This window comes from Prosopis cineraria, unplaced genomic scaffold, assembly GCF_029017545.1.
Source record: "Prosopis cineraria cultivar Desert tree isolate PC_DT_omini unplaced genomic scaffold, ASM2901754v1 PC1, whole genome shotgun sequence".
Lineage (NCBI taxonomy): Eukaryota > Viridiplantae > Streptophyta > Magnoliopsida > Fabales > Fabaceae > Prosopis > Prosopis cineraria.
Window position 1 is genome coordinate 46023722 of NW_026555332.1, and position 21255 is coordinate 46044976.

The 21255-nt window shown below is 33.2% G+C and overlaps 2 protein-coding genes across 2 annotated transcripts; both read right to left on the bottom strand.

The window, feature by feature from the left end:
- Window positions 1-12490: 12490 nt before the first annotated feature.
- Window positions 12491-13549, bottom strand: LOC129317191 (zinc finger protein ZAT11-like). Its single transcript, XM_054961561.1, has one exon. The coding sequence runs from the start codon at window positions 13341-13343 to the stop codon at window positions 12735-12737; it is 609 nt and encodes a 202-aa protein (XP_054817536.1). The 5' UTR covers window positions 13344-13549; the 3' UTR covers window positions 12491-12734.
- Window positions 13550-13645: 96 nt separating this feature from the next.
- Window positions 13646-20769, bottom strand: LOC129317183 (kinesin-like protein KIN-5B). Its single transcript, XM_054961551.1, has 24 exons — window positions 20604-20769; window positions 20201-20398; window positions 19756-19885; window positions 19489-19644; window positions 19052-19389; window positions 18834-18972; window positions 18494-18591; window positions 18248-18404; window positions 18086-18155; window positions 17914-17990; window positions 17455-17508; window positions 17273-17353; window positions 17086-17197; window positions 16899-16985; window positions 16540-16715; window positions 16286-16447; window positions 16068-16175; window positions 15808-15966; window positions 15640-15723; window positions 15336-15541; window positions 14665-14766; window positions 14467-14576; window positions 14213-14364; window positions 13646-14109 (listed from the first exon to the last, which is right to left on the bottom strand). The coding sequence occupies exons 2-24, from the start codon at window positions 20377-20379 to the stop codon at window positions 13909-13911; spliced, it is 3138 nt and encodes a 1045-aa protein (XP_054817526.1). The 5' UTR covers window positions 20380-20398; window positions 20604-20769; the 3' UTR covers window positions 13646-13908.
- Window positions 20770-21255: the final 486 nt, after the last annotated feature.

Genomic DNA, 21255 nt, shown 5'->3' on the forward strand with positions numbered 1-21255 from the left:
CTTTTGCTCAACAATGATGTTATCAAATATTTGGCGCCTGTCAGTAAAGCTAGATTGGTTAGGAAGAATCAGATCTGGCACGATTTTCTTCAAACGATTATCTAATACATCTTAAAAAAAAAAAAAAAGAGCTTATGGAAATGGCATTAAGTCTCATCAAGGGGATTTGTCTTTTTGGTCACTACTCTTCATATCCTTCGAGGTTGCATTAAAGATAAGAGACCTTGATTAAATTAATTAAATGATCAAATCTTAACACTTATTTCCCTCTTTCCCTGCGATAATGGATGCCAAAATTTTATTTATTGCAATTCGATTGAGGCTTTTAATCTCATACAGAATGAACATCCCAATGCGATTCCATTTTCGCCCTTATAAAAAAGATCAAAGGTATTATTGAGCATAATTAATTAGATAGTCACCGACAAACAAACTTTTTTTTTTGGCCGAAACCTACAAACATATCTTCAAAAAGGCAACAGATGTGTGGAATGATTTGTCTGTCGAATGAATCAATGTAACTTGGATATTAAAATTCTCAACGATTCACAGCCTAGATGTCAAGGCTTGTCGTTCAGTGATATGAATTAATCGTACTTTCTATGCAGGGCATGGCCTTGCAACATTTTGTTAGTAAAATCGTATTGTATTATTAATGGGTGAATATAAAAATTAAAATTATTATTACTATTATTATCAAGTATTTAATGACTGCTCTGGAGAGTAAAAACAGAGTAGTACTGCGCTAAAATGTAAAAACAGTAGGAAAAGTCGGAAACGAAAGATTTGACCGTTGAATAGTTAACGTTTTTCATACGTCTGGTCTGTAATTTAATTTGTTAGAAGTTAACTTGTCAAATCAAAATTTGTTAAACTGAAATTCGAGTAAAGATAAATTATTGTATTCAAATATGTGTTGAAAGAGTCATTTTAGTAATTCATCCTGAGTTGGACGTCTGTTTGGCAAATTTGTTCATCAAGGGTAACCAGACGTCAATTTTTGTTATTTCATTATTTAAGAATGATCTAGATCTAGCTACTTGCACATAATAGACTATAGAGAACTTCATTTAATGCTCAAGTTTAATTTAGTGAATATTCTGTTATTGTCTGCGTTTTGAGTAGTTAGCACTCAAAACAAGAAAATGTCGCGCTGACTGGTAGCATCGGTCTCTTGAATCAAAGAGCTTAGTGTGAAATCGCGTCACGGCTCAAATAATTCAAATACATACATTTGTGGCATGTCCATGCGTGTGTCATATAAATTAAATACACTACTCTTGGATATACATGCAATTTGAGGTGGACTACATGAAAATTAAACAGGCTTATTTGAGTTCCAACGTTGCTAATTAATTATTTTAAAATTTATAATTCGATCTGAATGTTCTTGTAAGTGTTTCATTGATCCAACTCAACGAACACAAATTAATGTTTTAGAGGCAAATGGTCGAAAGTTTGAATTGATAAAATACTCGCGTACGCAGTAACACATTTTTTTTCCAGCACATTGAACAAAGCTTAAAAAAACAACAGATAAAGAAGAGGATGCTTTCAACCTGTAACTGTTTACATGCCCCCGTCGCACGTGATCCGAATCTTCCCAGTTATTTACTATTATTTAAAAATTAAAATAATACTAAATGTTAATAATACTAATTTACAGTCTGAGTTCGACAAAAAAGAAAGATAATTAAGTGAATTAACATATATTCAAAGTTGTTGAAGGCATGCAATGGCTTTTAATTTGAAGCCATGGTGAAGCTGCCTCTATAAAGAAAGGATAATTGAAGTGACTGAGAGACATTAGCGATGAAGCAGTTGCAGAGAGAAAGAGAAGATCGAAGAATATTTTATATTTATTTTTATTTAATTGACTAATAATTAAATATTTACATTCCCCACACAATACGATTCTTGACAAAACACGAGCGCCCGCGCACAAGACAAGTACACAATGAGATAAGAATGTTGGTTGGGTGGAAACTTCAGACGTTGAAACGGGTGAGTCTGATATGGTGAGCCGCGTCCTGGGTCCTTACCTGCTTCCTGCTTCTCTCTACCCTTTATCCACATACTATTACCCTCACTCTCCTGCATCACAAAATCTAAGAATCACTCATTGATTACAAGTTATATTGCAATATGAAATGTGAACTGAAAATCACTACATGTCAAGTTAATGCTTTTCTTTTTCACGTGTGTCATTTCCTTGAACTTGTGGATGAGTATTCCGCGACTGTGGACAAAGAGGGTTCATTAGGATTTAGGACCTCTAAATCCCTTTTCTAGTTTATATATTGATTGCACTAATGGGACACTGACGGCCGTTTCAAACTATTAAGCCTTCAACCTTGAGTCGCTCTTTGACTTTGACTACTATATACTTGCTTCAAAAAACGTCTAATATAGTGACGACATTTGGATTTTTTTAATTCTCTAGTTAATTTGTTAATAAATATCTTGCTTTTTCTAGGAAGGCATAAAGTTCTTGCAACAGGCATATATGCCAGCCACTGATTCTTCCTTCTCCCAAACTTCTCAACCAATCCAATCAGGTCGTATGGCTTGCATCAGTTGGAATATTCATTGCTGGCGACTCAATTATCTCAAGCACTCCGCTATAGAATATTTCAACTCTCTCGTTTTTGCTTTTTAGCCAATGATATTTCAACTCTCCAAAATCTTCAAAATCGTCTTTTGTCACATCTTGAAATTTGCTATGGCAAAAATACTTTACCATAGTGTGCCTTTTTTTCAAAAAAAAAAAGTTGAACAAATAAAATATACAAAAGCAGGTTATTAAAAAAAAATGAATCTAGAGGTTCCACCTTGTCGTGAAAGTAAAGTGGAAATCAATATATCGTTTCAATATCAACATGAATTGTCAATTTAATATTCAACTTTTACATTATTGTCATGAACAAGCTTAGATTCTTGTGCAATCCTTTGATTCCTTTCTCTTCTTTCAACTTTATACATACATTTTATTAGTGTTTTAAACGATAAGAAAATGGGTATATATTTTTTAAAAAATACCATATAATAAAATAAAAAATTTGAAGAGAGTTACTCGATTTATAAGACAAAAATAGTATAATGAATACATATACTTTTTATCTCTTTCAGTTTTTTAATTCTTGCAGTTTTGTTAACATATTTTATTAGGCTATGTACAATTAATTAAATTTATTTTTTAATATTTAAACGTTAAAAAATGCGAAGACAAAAAAAAAAAACACTGCAAGAGCGAAGGGAAAAATAATGTCTGATATTTTAATGGTAAACGCAGTCAACAACGCTTTCTAGATTTGACTTCTAATTGAACTTTGAAGTCTCGGTTTGACATCATTGTAGTTACAACAATGCCATATCTGTCAGCCCCAAAACTAAGATAAGAATAGAAATAATTATAGTTACCTCTGACAATATTGAATTAATAATAATCAAATTTTTAATAATTTTTAAAAATAAATTATAAACATCAACTCAAATATTTATAATTGAAGACTTATATTTGAAACACAAATGCTTTAATAGCAATTGAAAGTCATGAATTCACAATTGGCTCAATCTATATTATCAACTTATTTTTTTGGTAATTTTGGATTAAATGGAAATATAGATCTTAAACTATAAATTCAAGGATGATTTAAAACTTTAAATTTATATTTAATATATTTTAAATTTTGAACAATTAAATTTAAAATAGTTTCCCCCACCGTTAATGTTAGATAAAATTTAGTTACTTTTGTAAATAGTGGAGCTCCCATCACCTAGCTATTATTATCCCTCTCCTTTCCTTTTCCACTCACTTACTCTCTTTCCTACCCTCCTTATGGACGATCTTACTCCTTTTTAAGCAGTAAGATCAACCAGGGGACTAAGAATGATTTAGATCTTGCTAATATCTCATATACCTTTGGAAAACAAGAACTGGTAATGAGTGGCAGAGACCCAATAATGACTATGTGAAACTAGATGTTGATGGATCAGTGAGGAATGCAACAGGTAAATGTGAGGGTGTTGTATGAGACTGTGATACTAATTGGATCATTGAATTTAAAGTTTTTGTTGGAAATTATCCTGTTACTGTGACTGAATTGCTAGGAATCATACATGGCCTCTACTTGTGTTGGAATATGGGATTGAAGAATATCAATGCATTTATAAATTGTGCAGATGCTTCGAACCTTCTTCTCAGACATAACCAGGAGTCTCATCCGTATTCAGACGTTATTAATCGCGTTCATCTGTTTATTTATAAGGAATAGAATTTGTCTTTTAATATTATGTTTAGGGTGGCTAATGTTTGTGCCCATCTTTTGGCAAAATTTGCTTTTGATCAATCTCAACCTTATTGTGTAAGTTTAGGGTTTAAATTTGTCATAAACTTATAGTTCATAGTACAAATTAAAATTTTAACCCTAATATTTCAGAACTTAGATATTGTTAATTTAATATTTTAACAACTAACTTTGACGGGACAAGAATCATCAATAATGTCTTGGCCAGCTTACGCAATCGCTCTGCTCGCAAAGATGCCCGAAACACGGAAATGGAACCTTCGAAGACAAGAGGGCAGGTGAGCAACTTGGCTAACGAGAAAAAGCAAAGAATGAAGTAGCTTGGCCATTGGCCAACACATTAAAATCTATTTATTGGCGTGTCGTCTAGGTATTGTACGAGTATGGCCGCCCATCGCAGACAATTGTTTGTGGAAAAATCGTATTATATGTTATGAATGGGTAAATATAAAAATAATAAAATGTTACTCTTAACTCTTAAGTATTTTCTGATTGCTCTGAAAAAAAGATAGATCAGGGAGAGGAAGAAATGGAAGATTTGACCACTGTAATGTCAACGTTTTAAACACGCTCCGTCACGTAAGTTCTAGAAGAACATCCTGAGATGTGAGATCCATGTCAATGATACCGCAAATTGCGCGATCCCTTTCATATTTATTGTTGTTTTCCTCTCCCTTTTTTTTGGGGGGGGGGGGGTTTGGGGGTGGGTCCGCAAACCTTTTTTGGGAACTACAGCCATTTAACAACTTCATCTCTCTTTTTATTTTTCATCTTTTTATATTAATTTATCTTCTTTCACTCTATCAAAATGAAGGCATTTTAGTCAACTATATACGGTAACATATTATAGTATTAATTAAAGATTTCTTAATCTATGTGCATTACTTTAACCAATAATAATTTTTGACTGATGGTGGTATAACCGAGTAAGAATGTATTAAAAAAATAGTAATATATTGATCACTTTTCTATTATGACTTAATAATTACATAGACTTTTCCTCTGTTTTAAAAATACATGTTACATAAACCTTCATTATATATTTCAAATTTCATTTTTATCTATCTAACTGTTAATTAATCATTAAATTTGATTTTTAAACTTTTAATTTAACTAAAATGTCCCCCTTCAACGTAAGAATTTTCTACAAATCTATATTTTCCAAAAAAATATTTTTGTATTCAATTAAAAAATATAATAAATAAATTTTCAGATTCTTATTATGTTATAAAATTTATTAATTTTATATTATGTAATTTTTATTTTAATTTTTATCAAATTTATTGAATCTTATTTATTTATATTTTTTTAAAATTGCTAAAGACGTAGTTTTATTCATCACGTGAAATAAAATTATTTTGGAATAAACCTTTTGCCCAATAATGATGTTATCAAATATTTGGCGCCTATTAATAAAGCTAGATTGGTTAGGAAGAATCAGATCTGGCATGATTTTCTTCAAATGATTATCCAATGCATCTTCAAAAAAATAAAGCTTATGGAAATGGCATTAAGTCTCATCAAGGGGATTTGTCTTTTTGGTCACTACTCTTCATATCCTTCGAGGTTGCATTAAAGATAAGAGACCTTGATTAAATTAATTAAATGATCAAATCTTAACACTTATTTCCCTCTTTCCCTGCGATAATGGATGCCAAAATTTTATTTATTGCAATTCGATTGAGGCTTTTAACCTCATACAGAATGAACATCCCAATGCAATTCCATTTTTGCCCGTATAAAAAAGATCAAAGGTATTATTGAGCATAATTAATTAGATAGTCACCTACAAACACTTTTTTTTTTTGGCCGAAACCTACAAACATATCTTCAAAAAGGCAACAGATGTGTGGAATGATTTGTCTGTCGAATGAATCAATGTAACTTGGATATTAAAATTCTCAACGATTCACAGCCTAGATGTCAAGGCTTGTCGTTCAGTGATATGAATTAATCGTGCTTTCTATGCACGGCATGGCCTTGCAATATTTTGTTAGTAAAATCGTATTGTATTATTAATGGGTGAATATAAAAATTAAAATTATTATTACTATTATTATCAAGTATTTAATGACTGCTCTGGAAAGTAAAAACAGAGAAGTACTGCTCTAAAATGTAAAAACAGTAGGAAAAGTCGGAAACGAAAGATTTGACCGTTGAATAGTTAACCTTTTTGATACGTCTGGTCTGTAATTTAATTTGTTAGAAGTTAACTTGTCAAATCAAAATTTGTTAAACTGAAATTCGAGTAAAGATAAATTATTGTATTCAAATATGTGTTGGAAGAGTCATTTCAGTAATTCACTCTGAGTTGGACGTCTGTTTGGCAAATTTGTTCATTAAGTGGAACCGGACATCAATTTTCGTTATTTCATTATTTAAGAAGGATCTAGATCTAGCTACTTGCGCAAAATAGACTATAGAGAACTTCATTTACTGCTCAAGTTTAATTTAGTGAATATTATGTTATTGTTTGCGTTTTGAGTAGTTAGCACTCAAAACAAGAAAATGTCGCGCTGACTGGTAGCATTGGTCTCTTGAATGTTGAATCAAAGAGCTTAGTGTGAAATCGCGTCACGCCTTGATTATCAAATAATTCAAATATATACAATTGTGGCATGTCAATGCGTGTTATATAAATTAAATACCCCCTCCATCCCTATATATAAGATATTTTTAATCGAATCCTGTATATTAATAAAAGTTTGTGATAATAATTTTTCAGTTTTACTCATAATAATATCATAATTAATTAATATCATGATAGTAGTAGAAAAAACATACAATAAATAATTTATTCTATTTTTTAAGGATAAAATTATTTAATTATTTAAAAATATCACTGCCACTCTTTATATTTAAAAACAAAATAAATTTTTAAAAAATATTTTATTTATAGAGACGAACGGAGTACAATAGTCTTGGATATATATACAATTTAAGGTGGACTGTATGAAAATTAAACAGGGTTTGATCTAGTTCCAACGTTGCCAATTATTTTAAAATTTATAATTCGATCTGAATATTCTTGTAAGTTTTTCATTGATCCAACTCAACGAACACAGATTAATGTTTTGGAGGCAAATGGTCGAAAGCTTGAATTGATGAAATACGCAATAACACATTTTTTTACCAACACATTGAACAAAGCTTAAAAAAATAACTAATAAAGAAGAGGATACTTTCAACCTGTTACTGTTTACATGCCCCAGTCGCACATGATCCGAATCTACCCAGTTATTACCAATATTTAAAATAATACTCAAGACCAAAAACAATTATTTAAAATCATACTAAATATTAATAATACCAATTTACAGTCTGAGTTCGATAAAGAAGAAAGATAAGTAAGTGACTTAACACATATTCAAAGTTGTTGAAGGCAGCGGGTTTTAATTTGAAGCCATGGTGAAGCTGACTCTAAAAGGAAAGGAAAATGAGGTGGCTGAGAGATATTAGCGATGAATTAGTTGCAGAGAGAAAGAGAAGATCGAAGAATATTTTATATTTATTTTTATTTAATTGATTTATATTTAATTATTTATATTCCCCACACAATACGATTCTTGACAAAACACGCGCGCCCGCGCACAAGACAAGTACACAAATGACTTGTCATTTAAGTTGTATCATTGGAAGGGTTCGTATAAGAATGTTGGTGGGGTGGAAACTTCAGACGTTGAAATGGGTGAGTCTGATATGGTGAGCCGCGTCCTGGGTCCTCACCTGCTTTCCTGCTTCTCTCTACCCTTTATCCACGTACTATTATCCTCACTCTCATGCATCACAAAACCTAAGAATCACTCATTGATTACAAGTTATGTTGTAATATGAAATGTGAACTGAAAATCACTAATGTCAAGTTAATACTTTTCTTTTTCACGTGTGTCATTTCCTTTTTCTTTATCTCTTCAATGATACCATACAATTGATCCGTGATTATAAATTATACAAAGCTGGGACTTTATTATTAGCTTGAACTTGTGGATGCGTACTCCGCGAGTGTGGACGAAGAGGGTTTGTTTGGATTTAGGACCTCTTAATCCCCTTTCTAGTTTATATATTGATTGCAAATAATGGGACACTGGCGGCCGTTTGATACTATTAAGCCTTCAACCTTACAGTTGCTCTTTGACTTTCACTATTATATACTTGCTTCAAAAAACGTCTAATATAGTGACGACATTTGGATTTTTTTTTAATTCTCCAGTTAATTTGTTAATAAATATCTTACTTTTTCTAAGAAGGCATAAAGGCCAACGAGCATATATGCCAGCCATTACTGATTCGTCCTTCTCCAAACTTCTCAACCAATCCAATCAGGCCGTGTGGCTTGCACTAGTTGGAATAGTCATTGCTGGTCACTCAATTATCTAAAGGACGCCGCTAAAGAATACTTCAAACCTTGCGTTTTTTGTTTTTTAGCCAACGGTATTTCAACTCTCCAAGATGTTCAAAATCGTCTTTTGTCACATCTTGAAATTTGCTGTGGCAAAAATACTTTACCATAATGTACCTTTTTTGTCAAAAAAAAAATCAAAATCAAACAAATAAAATGTAAAAAAGCAGGTTATTAAAAAAATATGAATCTAGAGGTTCCACCTTGGCGTGAATATAGAGCGGAAATCAATATATCGTTTCAATATCAACATGAATTGTCAATTTAATATTCAACTTTTACATTATTGTCATGAATAAGCTTAGATTCTTGTGCAATCCTTTGATTCCTTTTTATTCTTTCAACTTTATACATACATTTTATTAGTGTTTTAAACGTTGAGAAAATGGGTATATATTTGAAAAAAAAATACCATATAATAAAATAAAAAATTTAAAGAGAGTTACTCGATTTATAAGACAAAAATCGTATAATGAATACATATATACTTTTTATCTCTTTCAGTTTTTTAATTCTTACAGTTTTGTTAACATATTTTATTAGGCTATGCACAATTAATTAAATTTATTTTTTAATATTTAAACATTAAAAAATGCGAAGACTAAAAAAAAACACTGTAAGATTGAAGGGAAAAATAGTGTCTGATATTTTAGGGTTCGTTTGGATTTTAGTTGGGTATAATAGATTATGAAAATAATTGATTAAGTGGTAGATTTTAATTATAATTGATTATGTTATAACGTAATTTGTTTGGATACTATTTTTTTAAAATTAATTTTAACAGAATTGAAGATATTTGGATAATTTAATCAAAATTAATTTTTAACTATATAAATTACTATATAATTTAATTTTTAAATATCAAATATTAATTTTTTAAATATATAAAGTTTAAATTTTATTAAGGAAAAAAAAAGAAGAGAGTTTAATTTTATTTTTATTAAATTATGTGCTTTCTTTGTAATTTTTTTCCTAGGCCTGTTTTTGTAATTTTTCCCAACGTTTTTGACAAACTTTTGGCAAAAAGCGGACGGAGGGAGCTTCTGAAAAAACGCGCGTTTTGGCCCGTAATCGATTTTTGATCATTTTCGACTGTTTGGATAAATTGACAGAAAAAATTAATTTTAAGTCCAAAACGTAGGTTTTTTCCTTATTCAAATGGTCACTTAATGGTAAACGCAGTCAACAACGCTTTCTAGATTTGACTTCTAATTGAACTTTGAAGTCCTGGTTTGACACTTTCTAGTTACAACAATGCCATGTCTGTCAGCCCCAAAACTAAGATAAGAATAGAAATAATAATAGTTACCTCTGATGATATTGAATTAATAATAATTAAATTTTTAATAATTTTTTAAAAATAAATTATAAAAATTGACTCAAATATTTATAATTTAAGACTTATATTTGAAACTTAAATGCTTTAATAGCAATTGAAAGTCATGAATTGACAATTGACTCAATCTATATCATCAACTTATTTTTTTGTAATTTTGGATTAAATGGCAATATAGATCTTAAACTATAGATTTAAGGATGGTTTAAATTTCAAATTCATATTTAATATATTTTAAATTTTAAATAATTAAATTTAAAATAATTTCTCCACCATTAATGTTAGATAAACTTTTGTTACTTTGTTAAATAGTGAAGCCCCCATCACCTGATTATTGTCTCTCTCCTCCTCTCCTTTTACACTCACTTACACTCTTTCGTACCCTCCTCATCGACGATCCCACTGTTCAAAAAAGTGATAAACATTGATTTAATAATAACGGCAAGAGTAAAATTATTCTAAATCTAACTATTTAAAATTTAAAATATATTAAACATAAGTTTAGAGTTTAAATTTGTCATAAACATATATAGTTCAGAGTATAAATTGAAATTTTAATCAAAATATTTTAAAACTTAAATATTATTAATTTAATATTTCAGAACTAACTTTCACGTGACAATAATCATCAATAATGCCTTGGCCGGCTTATGTAATCGCTCTGCTCACAAAGACACCCAAAATATGGAAATGGAACCTTCGAAGACAAGAGGGCAGGTAAGCAACTTGGCTAACGAGAAAAAGCAAAGAATGAAGTAGCTTGGCCATTGGACAACACATTAAAATCTATTTATTGGCGTGACGTTTAGGTATTGTACGAGTATGGCTGCCCATCGCAGACAAGATTTTTTGGAAAAATCGTATTATATGTTATGAATGGGTAAATGTAAAAATAATAAAATGTTACTCTTAACTCTTAAGTATTTTCTGATTGCTCTGAAAAAAAGATCGATCAGGGAGAGGAAGAAATGGAAGATTTGACAACTGTAAGGTCAACGTTTTAGACACGCTCCGCCACATGAGTTCTAGAAGAACAACCTAAGATGTGAGATCCATGTCAATGATACCGCAAGTTACGCAATTCGGACGTCATTCCAGTTATTTCTTCGACCCTAAATTTATAGCTCATCCCTTTCATATTTATTGTTCTTTCCTTTCCTTTTTTTTTTTGGGTTCGCAAACCTTTTTTTGGGAACTATAGCTATTTAACAATTATATTTTTCTTTTTATTTTTCATCTTTTTATATTAATTTATCTTTCTTTCACTCTATCAAATGAAGGCATTTTAGTCAACTATATAATATATTATAGTATTAATTAAAGATTTCTTAATCTATGTGAAATACTTTAAACAATAATAATTTTTGACTGAAGGTGGCAAAACCGAGTAAGAATGTCTTTAAAAAAAAAAAGTAATATATGGATCACTTTTCTATTATGACTTAATAATTACATAGATCTTCCCTCTAATTTGAAAATACATATAAACCTCCCTTAAAATTAAAAAATATGTTACATAAACCTCCATTGCATATTTCAGGTTTCATTTTCATCTATCCAACTGCTAATTGACCATTAAATTTGATTTTTAAACTTTAATTTAACTAAGATGTCCCTCTTTAACATAAGAATTTTCTACAAATCTATATTTTCTAAAAAAATATATTTTCGTACAATTAGAAAATATAATAAATAAATTTTCTAATTCTTATTATATTATAAAATTTATTAATTTTATATCATATAATTTTTTTATTTTAATTTTTATCAAATTTATTGAATCTTATTGATTTATATTTTTTAAAATTGCTAAAGACATATTTTTATTCATCACATGAAATAAAATTATATTAGTTTGAGAGATTATATAAATAATTTAGAATTTGTAAACATGTTTTTACCATGAAATTATGTAACTATCAAAATAATATAATTTGGGATTTACTAGGGTGAGGGGTAAATTAGTAAATAAAATTTTTTGTAATATAAATTTTAACTTAAAAATAAGTGTTCAGAATTTTTTAAAAATATTCTTGACAGAGATAATGGATTGAACTAAAATATATGTTTTTAAAATAGAAGAAAAGTTTATGTAATTAAGGCAAAATAGAATGATGGTTTGAGTATTTTACTCTTAAAATAAAAGGCATAACTATGTAAGGTATTTTACTTTCAAATCTCCATGGTTTTTATAAAGTACTAATTACGTGGAAGACAAGACGAACGATTTTACGTGTGTTCCCAATAGAAATATCTCTAGGTTGTGTGCTCTTGTAATGGATTGAAATGGAGTTTTATCCAGAAGCTCCAAACCATAACAACATTGATCTTCATTTGTGATAAGGTTGGATGTATTTTGTCCCTATTTGAACACGAACGTATATTCTAGCCAAGCAACCGAACATCGTAATCCAATATCAAAATTATACATACACAAAAATTCCATAATACTCAATGGTTCTTAACCAGCCAATCCATATATTTCTTCGGCACTCTGGGTGTGTTTTGAGAGTTTAGTAGCAGCTAAAAATTTTAAAGAAGTCTTGTAATAATTTACAGAAGTGCTACGTACTACAGGGCAAGTCTAATGTTGTGCAGTGTGCACAATGAAAATAATCCCGAATGAATATAAACAACCTAGTTAACATAGAATAGAAGAATGAACGAATGGCCCAAAAAGTACAGAAGGTGATCAGCACAAGGTAAGATCAACGGAAGGAGCCTTGTTTCCGAAAAGCAACTTCAAGTCGTTCTCGAGAGGGGTTAAGTTCAAGTCCAAGCACATAACCCTCTTACTGTTAGATCTCTTGAGAACAGGAACTTCAGAAACCACCTCAGTTATAGAAGCAGAGTCTTCGTTCAGGGCTGCTCTGTGCTTTCTCATGTGGCCTCCAAGGGCTTGTCCCAGAGAGAATCGCTGGCCACAAATAGAGCACTGGTGCTCCCAATTGGGTTTTCGTAGGTCTGCTTGGGAATCAAGTTTGGGCTTCTTGTGGCTGGCTCTGTGACCTCCCAGCGCCTGAAACGACGAGAACTTGCGGTTGCAGGTCTTGCATGCAAATTCTTGACGTACTGATGGGATATTGTTGAGGAACTTGTGCTGTGGTGGTGCTTGAGAGAGAAGCATTAGAGAGATTGCCAGATCTAGGCTCTCTATGTTTCCGTTTTGTATCTGTCTTTTCATGGAAGAAATGCGAACGTGAGGAGTAGCGAAGTGATGGAGAAGAATGGGAAAAGGAAGAATGTTATGAGGTGAGAAACTATGGAGCGTGTGGATGGGTATATGTAGAATTTTAGGCATGGCGGTTGGGGTACGCAATGAAGAACTTTCTACGACAATAATAAAGATAAGATTTTGTGGGGTTGACGATTTTGTAATGACGAAACAGCCCTGCTTACTTAATTGCTTACGGAATAGAGTATTAAATTGTCGTTTCTAAGGCGCGTGGATGCAGTTTAGCTCCCGAGGGAAGCAACGTGGGCCGCAAGCAGCTCTTCCTTACAGGGATGCTTTACTTGCGGTAAACTTTTTTTTCGACCAGTTATATGAAAGATTCCATCTCCATGAAAACTTAGAATAACATAAAGAAAAGGCCAAGAACCTTCGTGAGAAGAATTCATATTATATTGGCTTGCCCTGTCCCAGAAACATCTCAATCTAATGGGAAATTCAGCTATGGGAGAAAAATCAAATAAGAACGAAGAATAATACGCTCTACAGATTACCTAAAATTCTCCTAGGCTATGGGAAGAACCAATTGGCTTCATTTCACGTTGAAACAACATAATAGGGAAAAAGAGGAGTGGGAGCCCATCAGTCGATGAGCTTCTTTCCTAGAACGGTTGAGCTGAGTCTCGAGGCAAAGTCAATTGACGTTTGCAAAGGGGGTTCGATTTGGAGACGCCACTGTCAGATGCGGAATTTTGGAGTCTGCTTGGATCCATTTGGATCTCTTCTCTGAGGCGTTGTCTTCTTCAGTGACTTGTGTTCTCATCTCCTCGATAGATGCATGGCTGGGCACAGCTATTATTCGTTTCTTTGGTGTTAGTCCTGAATGCTCATCAACCTGCTCTCATACATAACGCCAACAAACACCTTAAATTTAACTCATTTCACAAGTCACAACGTAATATATGTGTGCACATGGTATAACAGAAATTCCATATTACCAAGTAATCTTTTTCAAGGCACTTTTCTGCTCGGGTTTGGATGCTTGATATGCTTGCACCATGCTTCTCTTGTACAGAATGGAGCTGTTCTGACCACTGTGCAGTCATAGAATCAATTCCCTTCTTGTTCTCACGATCCAACATTAGTGAATCTGAAAAGTGTGCAAGTTTGTTTTTCCTCGTATGAGAGAGTTCTCGTGATAATATAACAAGAAAGCTGCATAATAGCACTAATGCAAGAACTTTAGAATTACCATTTACAGCTTCCACCAGATCATGGGTTCCAGCATCATAATCTGATTCCGTACGTGATAATGCAGACACAAATTCTTGATTCAAAGCATAGTTTGAGTTTATATTTGCCCTGGCCACAAATATTAAAGAAGTTTAAGAAAATAAAAATTTTTAATCGTCATCATATCAAATATAGTACGCCAGCAAACAGAACTAACTTTACTGTATTTTCTATCTCTGCAAGATTGTTCTCGCTGATATCGTTCAAGGAAGTCTGCGCATTTTCCCACTGCTCCCTTGCATGATACACTCTCTTTGAGCTGCACATACCATGAGAATTGAGTACAAATCCATACTCAAAGACATGAAAACAAAAAATTACCATTTAGATGAATCACAATCAATGTCAAAGGACATATGAGAACAGATTCATACACAGCAAAGACATCAAATCAAGACTCTCACCATTGAGATGAAACATAAGCAATGTCTACGGGACATTAAATCTAAATTCCAACCATTGAGAGTAAAAAGCAAGTTGCAAACATTCTAAATCAAATCATTCATGAATACTCCTCCTTGTGTACCACGTTTAATAAAAACAAAATCATTTATTTCAAATTCAACTTGAGTACAGTTATCATGCACATGTAAGGATTTAATAACATTCAGCTAACGGAGGACGGAATCACATTATTGATAAATCAATCATAATACCACACTACCAATGTTTTGCGCAGAGGTATCCCATCCAACTAATGAAGGATAACTTCAGAATATCGAAATATACAATTAATTTAACATATTGTAACAGAGAGAAAGAGAAAGATGAAAAGGACGAGGAGGAGGAAGATCAGAAAGAAATAAAGAACGAGAGATGAAAACTAACCAATCTTGGAGACAATTTTCCATTAAAGTTTTAGCATCGCTTGCAAAGACCGATTGTACCGTGAAATGACTTTTTACATTCTCTACATTTTTACCAACTTCCTTTGTAGCATCTTCTGAAATTTTCTGCACGTTGTACATCTCGAGCAGTAATCTTTTGGATTGTTTCAAGCTTGTGTCTTGCATATTTCTTGATGCCTCAGAGACCTAACCCGTAATGTTTCTCAAGTCAGAGAAGCACTACATAGATACTTCAACGAGAAGAAAATAAACGAAAACAAAACAAAAGAACAATGCCAACTCACCCTAACATTTCTATTAGATGTCAAGTTTGCTAAAATTGCCACTATTTTTTCCAAGGCCTGCTCTTCCTCTTTAGCAGCCTCTTCCTGTTAAAGGTTAAAGGAACAAAATTAACCAAATCCCAAGACAGTCGAGTATGCATTGAGATAACAAGCTCAAATTTTGCTTACCTTGAACAACTTCTCAAACTTAAGTAATTGGTCGGTTCTCTCATTTTGAGTTTCTTCAATAATTTTCACCGCTCTTGAAGAATGCTGTTGAATGTCATCAAAGAAGTTCAAAGCTGCCTCTGAAATCAGTTGTGCTGAAATCAGACTCTGCTTTAGTCCCTACATTTTTCATGAATAGCAATAACTCAATATGATGCACAATGAATTCGCTCAAATACAACGCAGCCAGAAAATGAATTCTGGATATAAATGAAACCTACCTCCTGTTGTTGTTGAATGGAGAATTCTAACAGATGTTTTTGCTCATCAACAGAATTCTGAATGCTGTATATAACATCCTTACCCTCAAGCACAGCAGTGTTAAGAAACTGAAAGAGGACACAGCGCAATCAAACTAGGAACATAAATTATATTCTTTTGAGTTCTGGCATCCTATGATTGATAAGCTTCAGTACAACAGGACAAACTTTTGACTTACACTCTCAGCAGCCAAAGTCTGTGATGACACTTGGGATTGGATCTGCTCCATATCAGATGAAACTTTTAAATGAAATGTGTTGGCTAGCTCCTTCAGGACCCCTGTTCCTGAAGCATATATCTCAGTCATTTTCTTGATCCTTGTTTCTAATGCTTGAGCTGCCTGGAGAACATTGTTTCAATTAGATTATTAGGGTGAAAAGAACAGGAAAGAACTAAAATAGTAAGTGAAGCAATTTTCTTCTGCTTTCTTACTTCAATTTTACTCGCAAGATGAGAACTGGCATGGTCTTCCATGCATCTCAGTTGTTTCTGCTGTTGAGAAATTGACCCCATGATCACCTCATGTAGGTCTCCTAATCTCTGTCTCAGCAGAGAACCAAAATTCAACATCATTTTCTGATTTTCAGCCTCCATCTTGCCTTTCTTATCTGCAAGGACGAAATCCTCCGAAGAATTAGACTACAGCCTTGGCCATTTAAGATGTGAATGTGAACGTGCAATTTCTAAGAAAAATGTCCCCTCATGAAACATGATGTAGAGTACTTAAGAAAATGCTTTTAAAATCAAGGACAAATTTGGATTAAAAAAATGGAGGGATAAAGTTGCCATACCCAACTTTAGGGACAGTGAATCAATATCATTTGATGCATCCTGCAGATCTGTACACAACTCCTTTGCACGCTCAATTAAACAAGTTTCTGTTTACTCATAGAAGAATACAAATCATATATAGTGAGAAATTTAGAATCTAACAAACAGATATAAGAGTTTCCTTGTTGAGTGCCACAAGGAACTAACCTGATTTCAATAACTTGGAAATTGTAAACTCCTTCTCCTTCAAAGTTGACACCACTTGACTGTAATTCTCTTGGAGATCATGCAAAGCACTGCTTGTTTTCTCCAAATTTACCTAGCAGAATAATTTGATTGAGACCAAATGTCTGAGAGGTTATAAACAACAACAACAACAAGAAGCCTTTAATACCCTGCAGTCCTTAAGCTCACATTCCAAATCTAGCTTCTGTTCTTGTTCCTTTTGGTAGAGTTCCCGGAACTTGTCCACTTCCTGAAGATATAAGGGGAAATAGCTATGATAGATAACTAGTGCCAATGAAGGTAGACAACATGCAATCATGGATTCCAAGTAATCCTGGATTCCAAGAGTACCTTCTCACTAAGACTCAGGTCACTCTCCAATTGCTCTATCTTCTCATTTCTTGCCTGCAGATTGTAGCTAAGAAAATCATGCAAACTATGGGCAACCAAACATGCAACTTCGACTCAAGAATAATATATAATGCAACAGTCTGACCAGCCATTTCGTTATTAGTTAGTCCTATAATCCACAAAATTGTAGTTTCCCTTGAAATTCAGATTGCTCAATCATCTGAATTGCATAGCTATCCTCAATGAAACTCCCAAAGTACAATATTAAAATGCTGAATATCATTAATAACGTTATGGTTTGAGATACTTGACTTGTATTAACTATGGGTTTTGTTGTTTTGTGCCATAATCTAATTAATAATTAATAACATGCATGCATTTTATTCTTTTCAACATTGCACGTGTTGTAGGCTAGTTTTACGTTAAAAATACTTTGATGTTGAAAGACAAATTAACAACCTTCTTTTCCGCTTCCTCCCTGGCAAATCTCTCATGAGGAACATATACACCATTCTTTTCTCTTGCTGCTCGAACATCTGCACTTCATATTCAGTTATACAATGCCGTGAGCTTTTTAGATCACCCTTATGTATACCCAAAAAAATCAGAAAAATCATGGTGAATAGTAGACCTTCTTTCATTCTCTCAATTTCCATGTACAAATCCTTCAGCAAAACAGCCTTCGAAAATTTTTGGTTTGCCTGCAAATAATAAACTAGAGCTTCCATCACCAGGTCAAAGAAAAATAACTGCACTTAAAAATCCATGAGACCACACAACAGGTGAAGCTAACCTCAGGCTTATTCTTTATGTTCTTTGCACGACTAGCATAATCCAGTGTGCTTAATGTTTCTTCCATACAATAAGCAGATGGTGAAATAGTAGCAATTATGCATGTTTTTGTTTTCCCTCCTAAAGAGTCTCGTAAAATCCTTGTAAGCTTACTATCCCTGGAACGAAAAACAAAATGCATGAATATTAAGGAACAAATCAAGACCTAAATGCATGCATTATGGTTGAATTAGGTATTTGGGGGAACCTATAAGGTACATGAGCAGAATGCTCCACAAGTGCATTTATGACCCTTCCAAGGGTGAGCAAGCTTTTGTTTATCTCCCCTGCTTCTCTTGCACGACCCTGCAATTGAAAATTGTTATGTATATAGAAATTAAGAAATTATTGCAAGCTTACTGAAGGTCTAAATGCAAGAGGAAAAAATGAGAGAAAACTATTGTCATGAAAGTCAAAGGAAAAAAGGGAAGGTATACAGACGTAATGGGGTAAGATGTTCAAACTGAACATGATACTAGTATCAGTGTTTTGCCTGTTGATGAACATGCAATTAATGAATGATCAGGAATGCGGAACTTTGCCTATACCTCGCGTGCTCCTGAACGCAATATATTTTCTGAACCTGCCAAATCAACAAGATTAAGCTTGCCACATTTAATCAATTCCTCACCACCAACGACTGCTTCTTTCACGTAGATGGTAATTGTTAAGACTGAATGTGAGCGACTGCACCAAAATAACATGATTAGGTGTAAAAATGGCATCTACTTGCTCATAAACTTTGGTAAATTAAAAGGAAACCCACCTGCTTCGCTTGTTAAGCAAGGTCTCTGCTGTGCGTCTTTTTGATGCCCCGCGTTCCAACAAGGCATAAATTTCATTTACTCCATACACAGATTCTTCTTCAAGACCTCTCACAACCACACAGCCCTTCCCATCTTCCATGAGAGTGGGAGGTTTCTTTTGCTTTTCTTCTACAGACCTAGAGTTGTCTTCCGGGGCCAATAGATCGGTAATTTCTTCATTATAAAGTTCAAGAAATGTCACTTTCATGGTATAGTCAGCATTCTGTGACTCCAACATGTCAAAAATTTGGCGAACTGCCCTTGGAATAACACCAGCCTCGACTGGTAAATCTCCGCCCTATGTATCAATTATGGCACATGGCATACTTACTGAGATAAAAAGGATACATGAACATAATGAGCTAAAATAGAAGTGTGATGGATAATAAATTAGTACCTTGTTTCTCATCCCACCCTCCATTGTATATGTTTTACCAGTGCCTGTTTGACCATAAGCAAAGATAGTGCAGTTGAATCCATCAAGGACTTCATTAACAATTGGGGCAATTGCTTGGTCATATATAGATCTTTGTTGTGCTTTGGGCCCAAATACCTTACCAAAACAAAGAAAATATTGACTTGAGGTTAAGTGGAATCACTACTCAGCATATGTCATAGCTAATATCATAGAGCAACATACCATCACTAGGTAAAAGAAGTATACCTTGTCAAAGGCAAAAACTCTCTCTACTTGCTTGTTAGCTAGAGTTTGTGTAACGTTGACTTCTTTTTTATGCTCATTACATGACACCACGCTGGGAACATTCAACCTTAGTTCATCATCGCTCAACGGCCTGATATTAGAAAATAATTAAAGATTGAAAAATGATGGCGATTTTACACCTCCAGATTTTTCATCAAATCCCATCAGCATGCACACCCAAATTCCTGTATTACTATATACAATATTGAGTGAATAATTTTACAAGCTGTGTAACTCAATCATCCCTATAATATTTTGATTACAGCTCAATGTTCTCAGATAAAGAAGGAAGAACGGTTCACGAAGAGGCAAAACAGAACAAAACAAAAACCGCGTACGCAATGTAAAGGCTTTTAGAAGTTTAAGCATATGCAAGAATCAGGAGGGGGGAAACGCAAGAAGTCACCTGCATCTAAGCAAAACTTGCACATTAGTCTCTTTATCCTTGTCCTGACGGTTAGGGTTCCAGTCAGAGCCTCTTGAATCAGGTCGCCGCCGCTCTGGGCGCGGAGTGAGAAATGGAGATGGAGATGCTGAAAGTCCCAATCCCACCTTCTTAGATTGATCAGGCGTTACTGACATCATTTTTCTCTTTTACAATAGCCTGCATGAGAAAAAGAAGATGCCCCCATAAGCATAATGTCATAGAAATGGTAATCTCTGTGACATAGCAAAACTCAGATGCAAATAAAACATCTCAGATGGAGCGACAAGGTAGATTCTAATTGTACTGAAAGCTCAAATTTCTCAGCAACCAATGAGAACTCAGACATGAAGTAAGAAGGTGAAAGAACAAAGAAAAAACATACAGTGCTCTTGGCTGAGAATACACACAGAGGATCGGAGAATCTGAGAAAAGAGTGATCGGAAAGAGATGCTTTTGAGTTTTCCTTTTTACGATTTGAATAATGCCCCGACTTCGTAGTTCTACTTGCTGTTGAATTTCGGTGTTCAGAAGCGTAGTTTCAAAAATAAAAAATGAGGGAGATGCAAGGGCAACGGCTAAATGAGAGTATATGTAGGCCGAGATAGCCGTTAGAGTCATGCAGAGATGCCCAGCGTCGGGCGGAACGTGGGACCCCTATCTATCAGAATTTCAAACTAGGAGCTCCCCTTTCTTCTCCGACTCTTGCTTTTTCATTGGGTCATGTTATTGGGCTGAATGTCACTTTCAATATTTACTGCCATTTTTACATCTGTAGTCAGTGGAGAATAATCTACTTCTGCATTCGAACATAACGCATAATTATTTAATTTAATTAGAATTAAAATTTCACTTATACATTGTATCAAGAAAAGAAAATCACTTATACAATTCACAGAATGTAATTTAATCACTAAAAGAATTGAAATAAAAGTATGATCATTAGTGCTGCGCAAGATTGAAATAAAGATGGGAGTTGTGCTTGTTCTATACTCCCTCTATTAAAAAATATTTTACATTTTTTAAAAAATTAAATG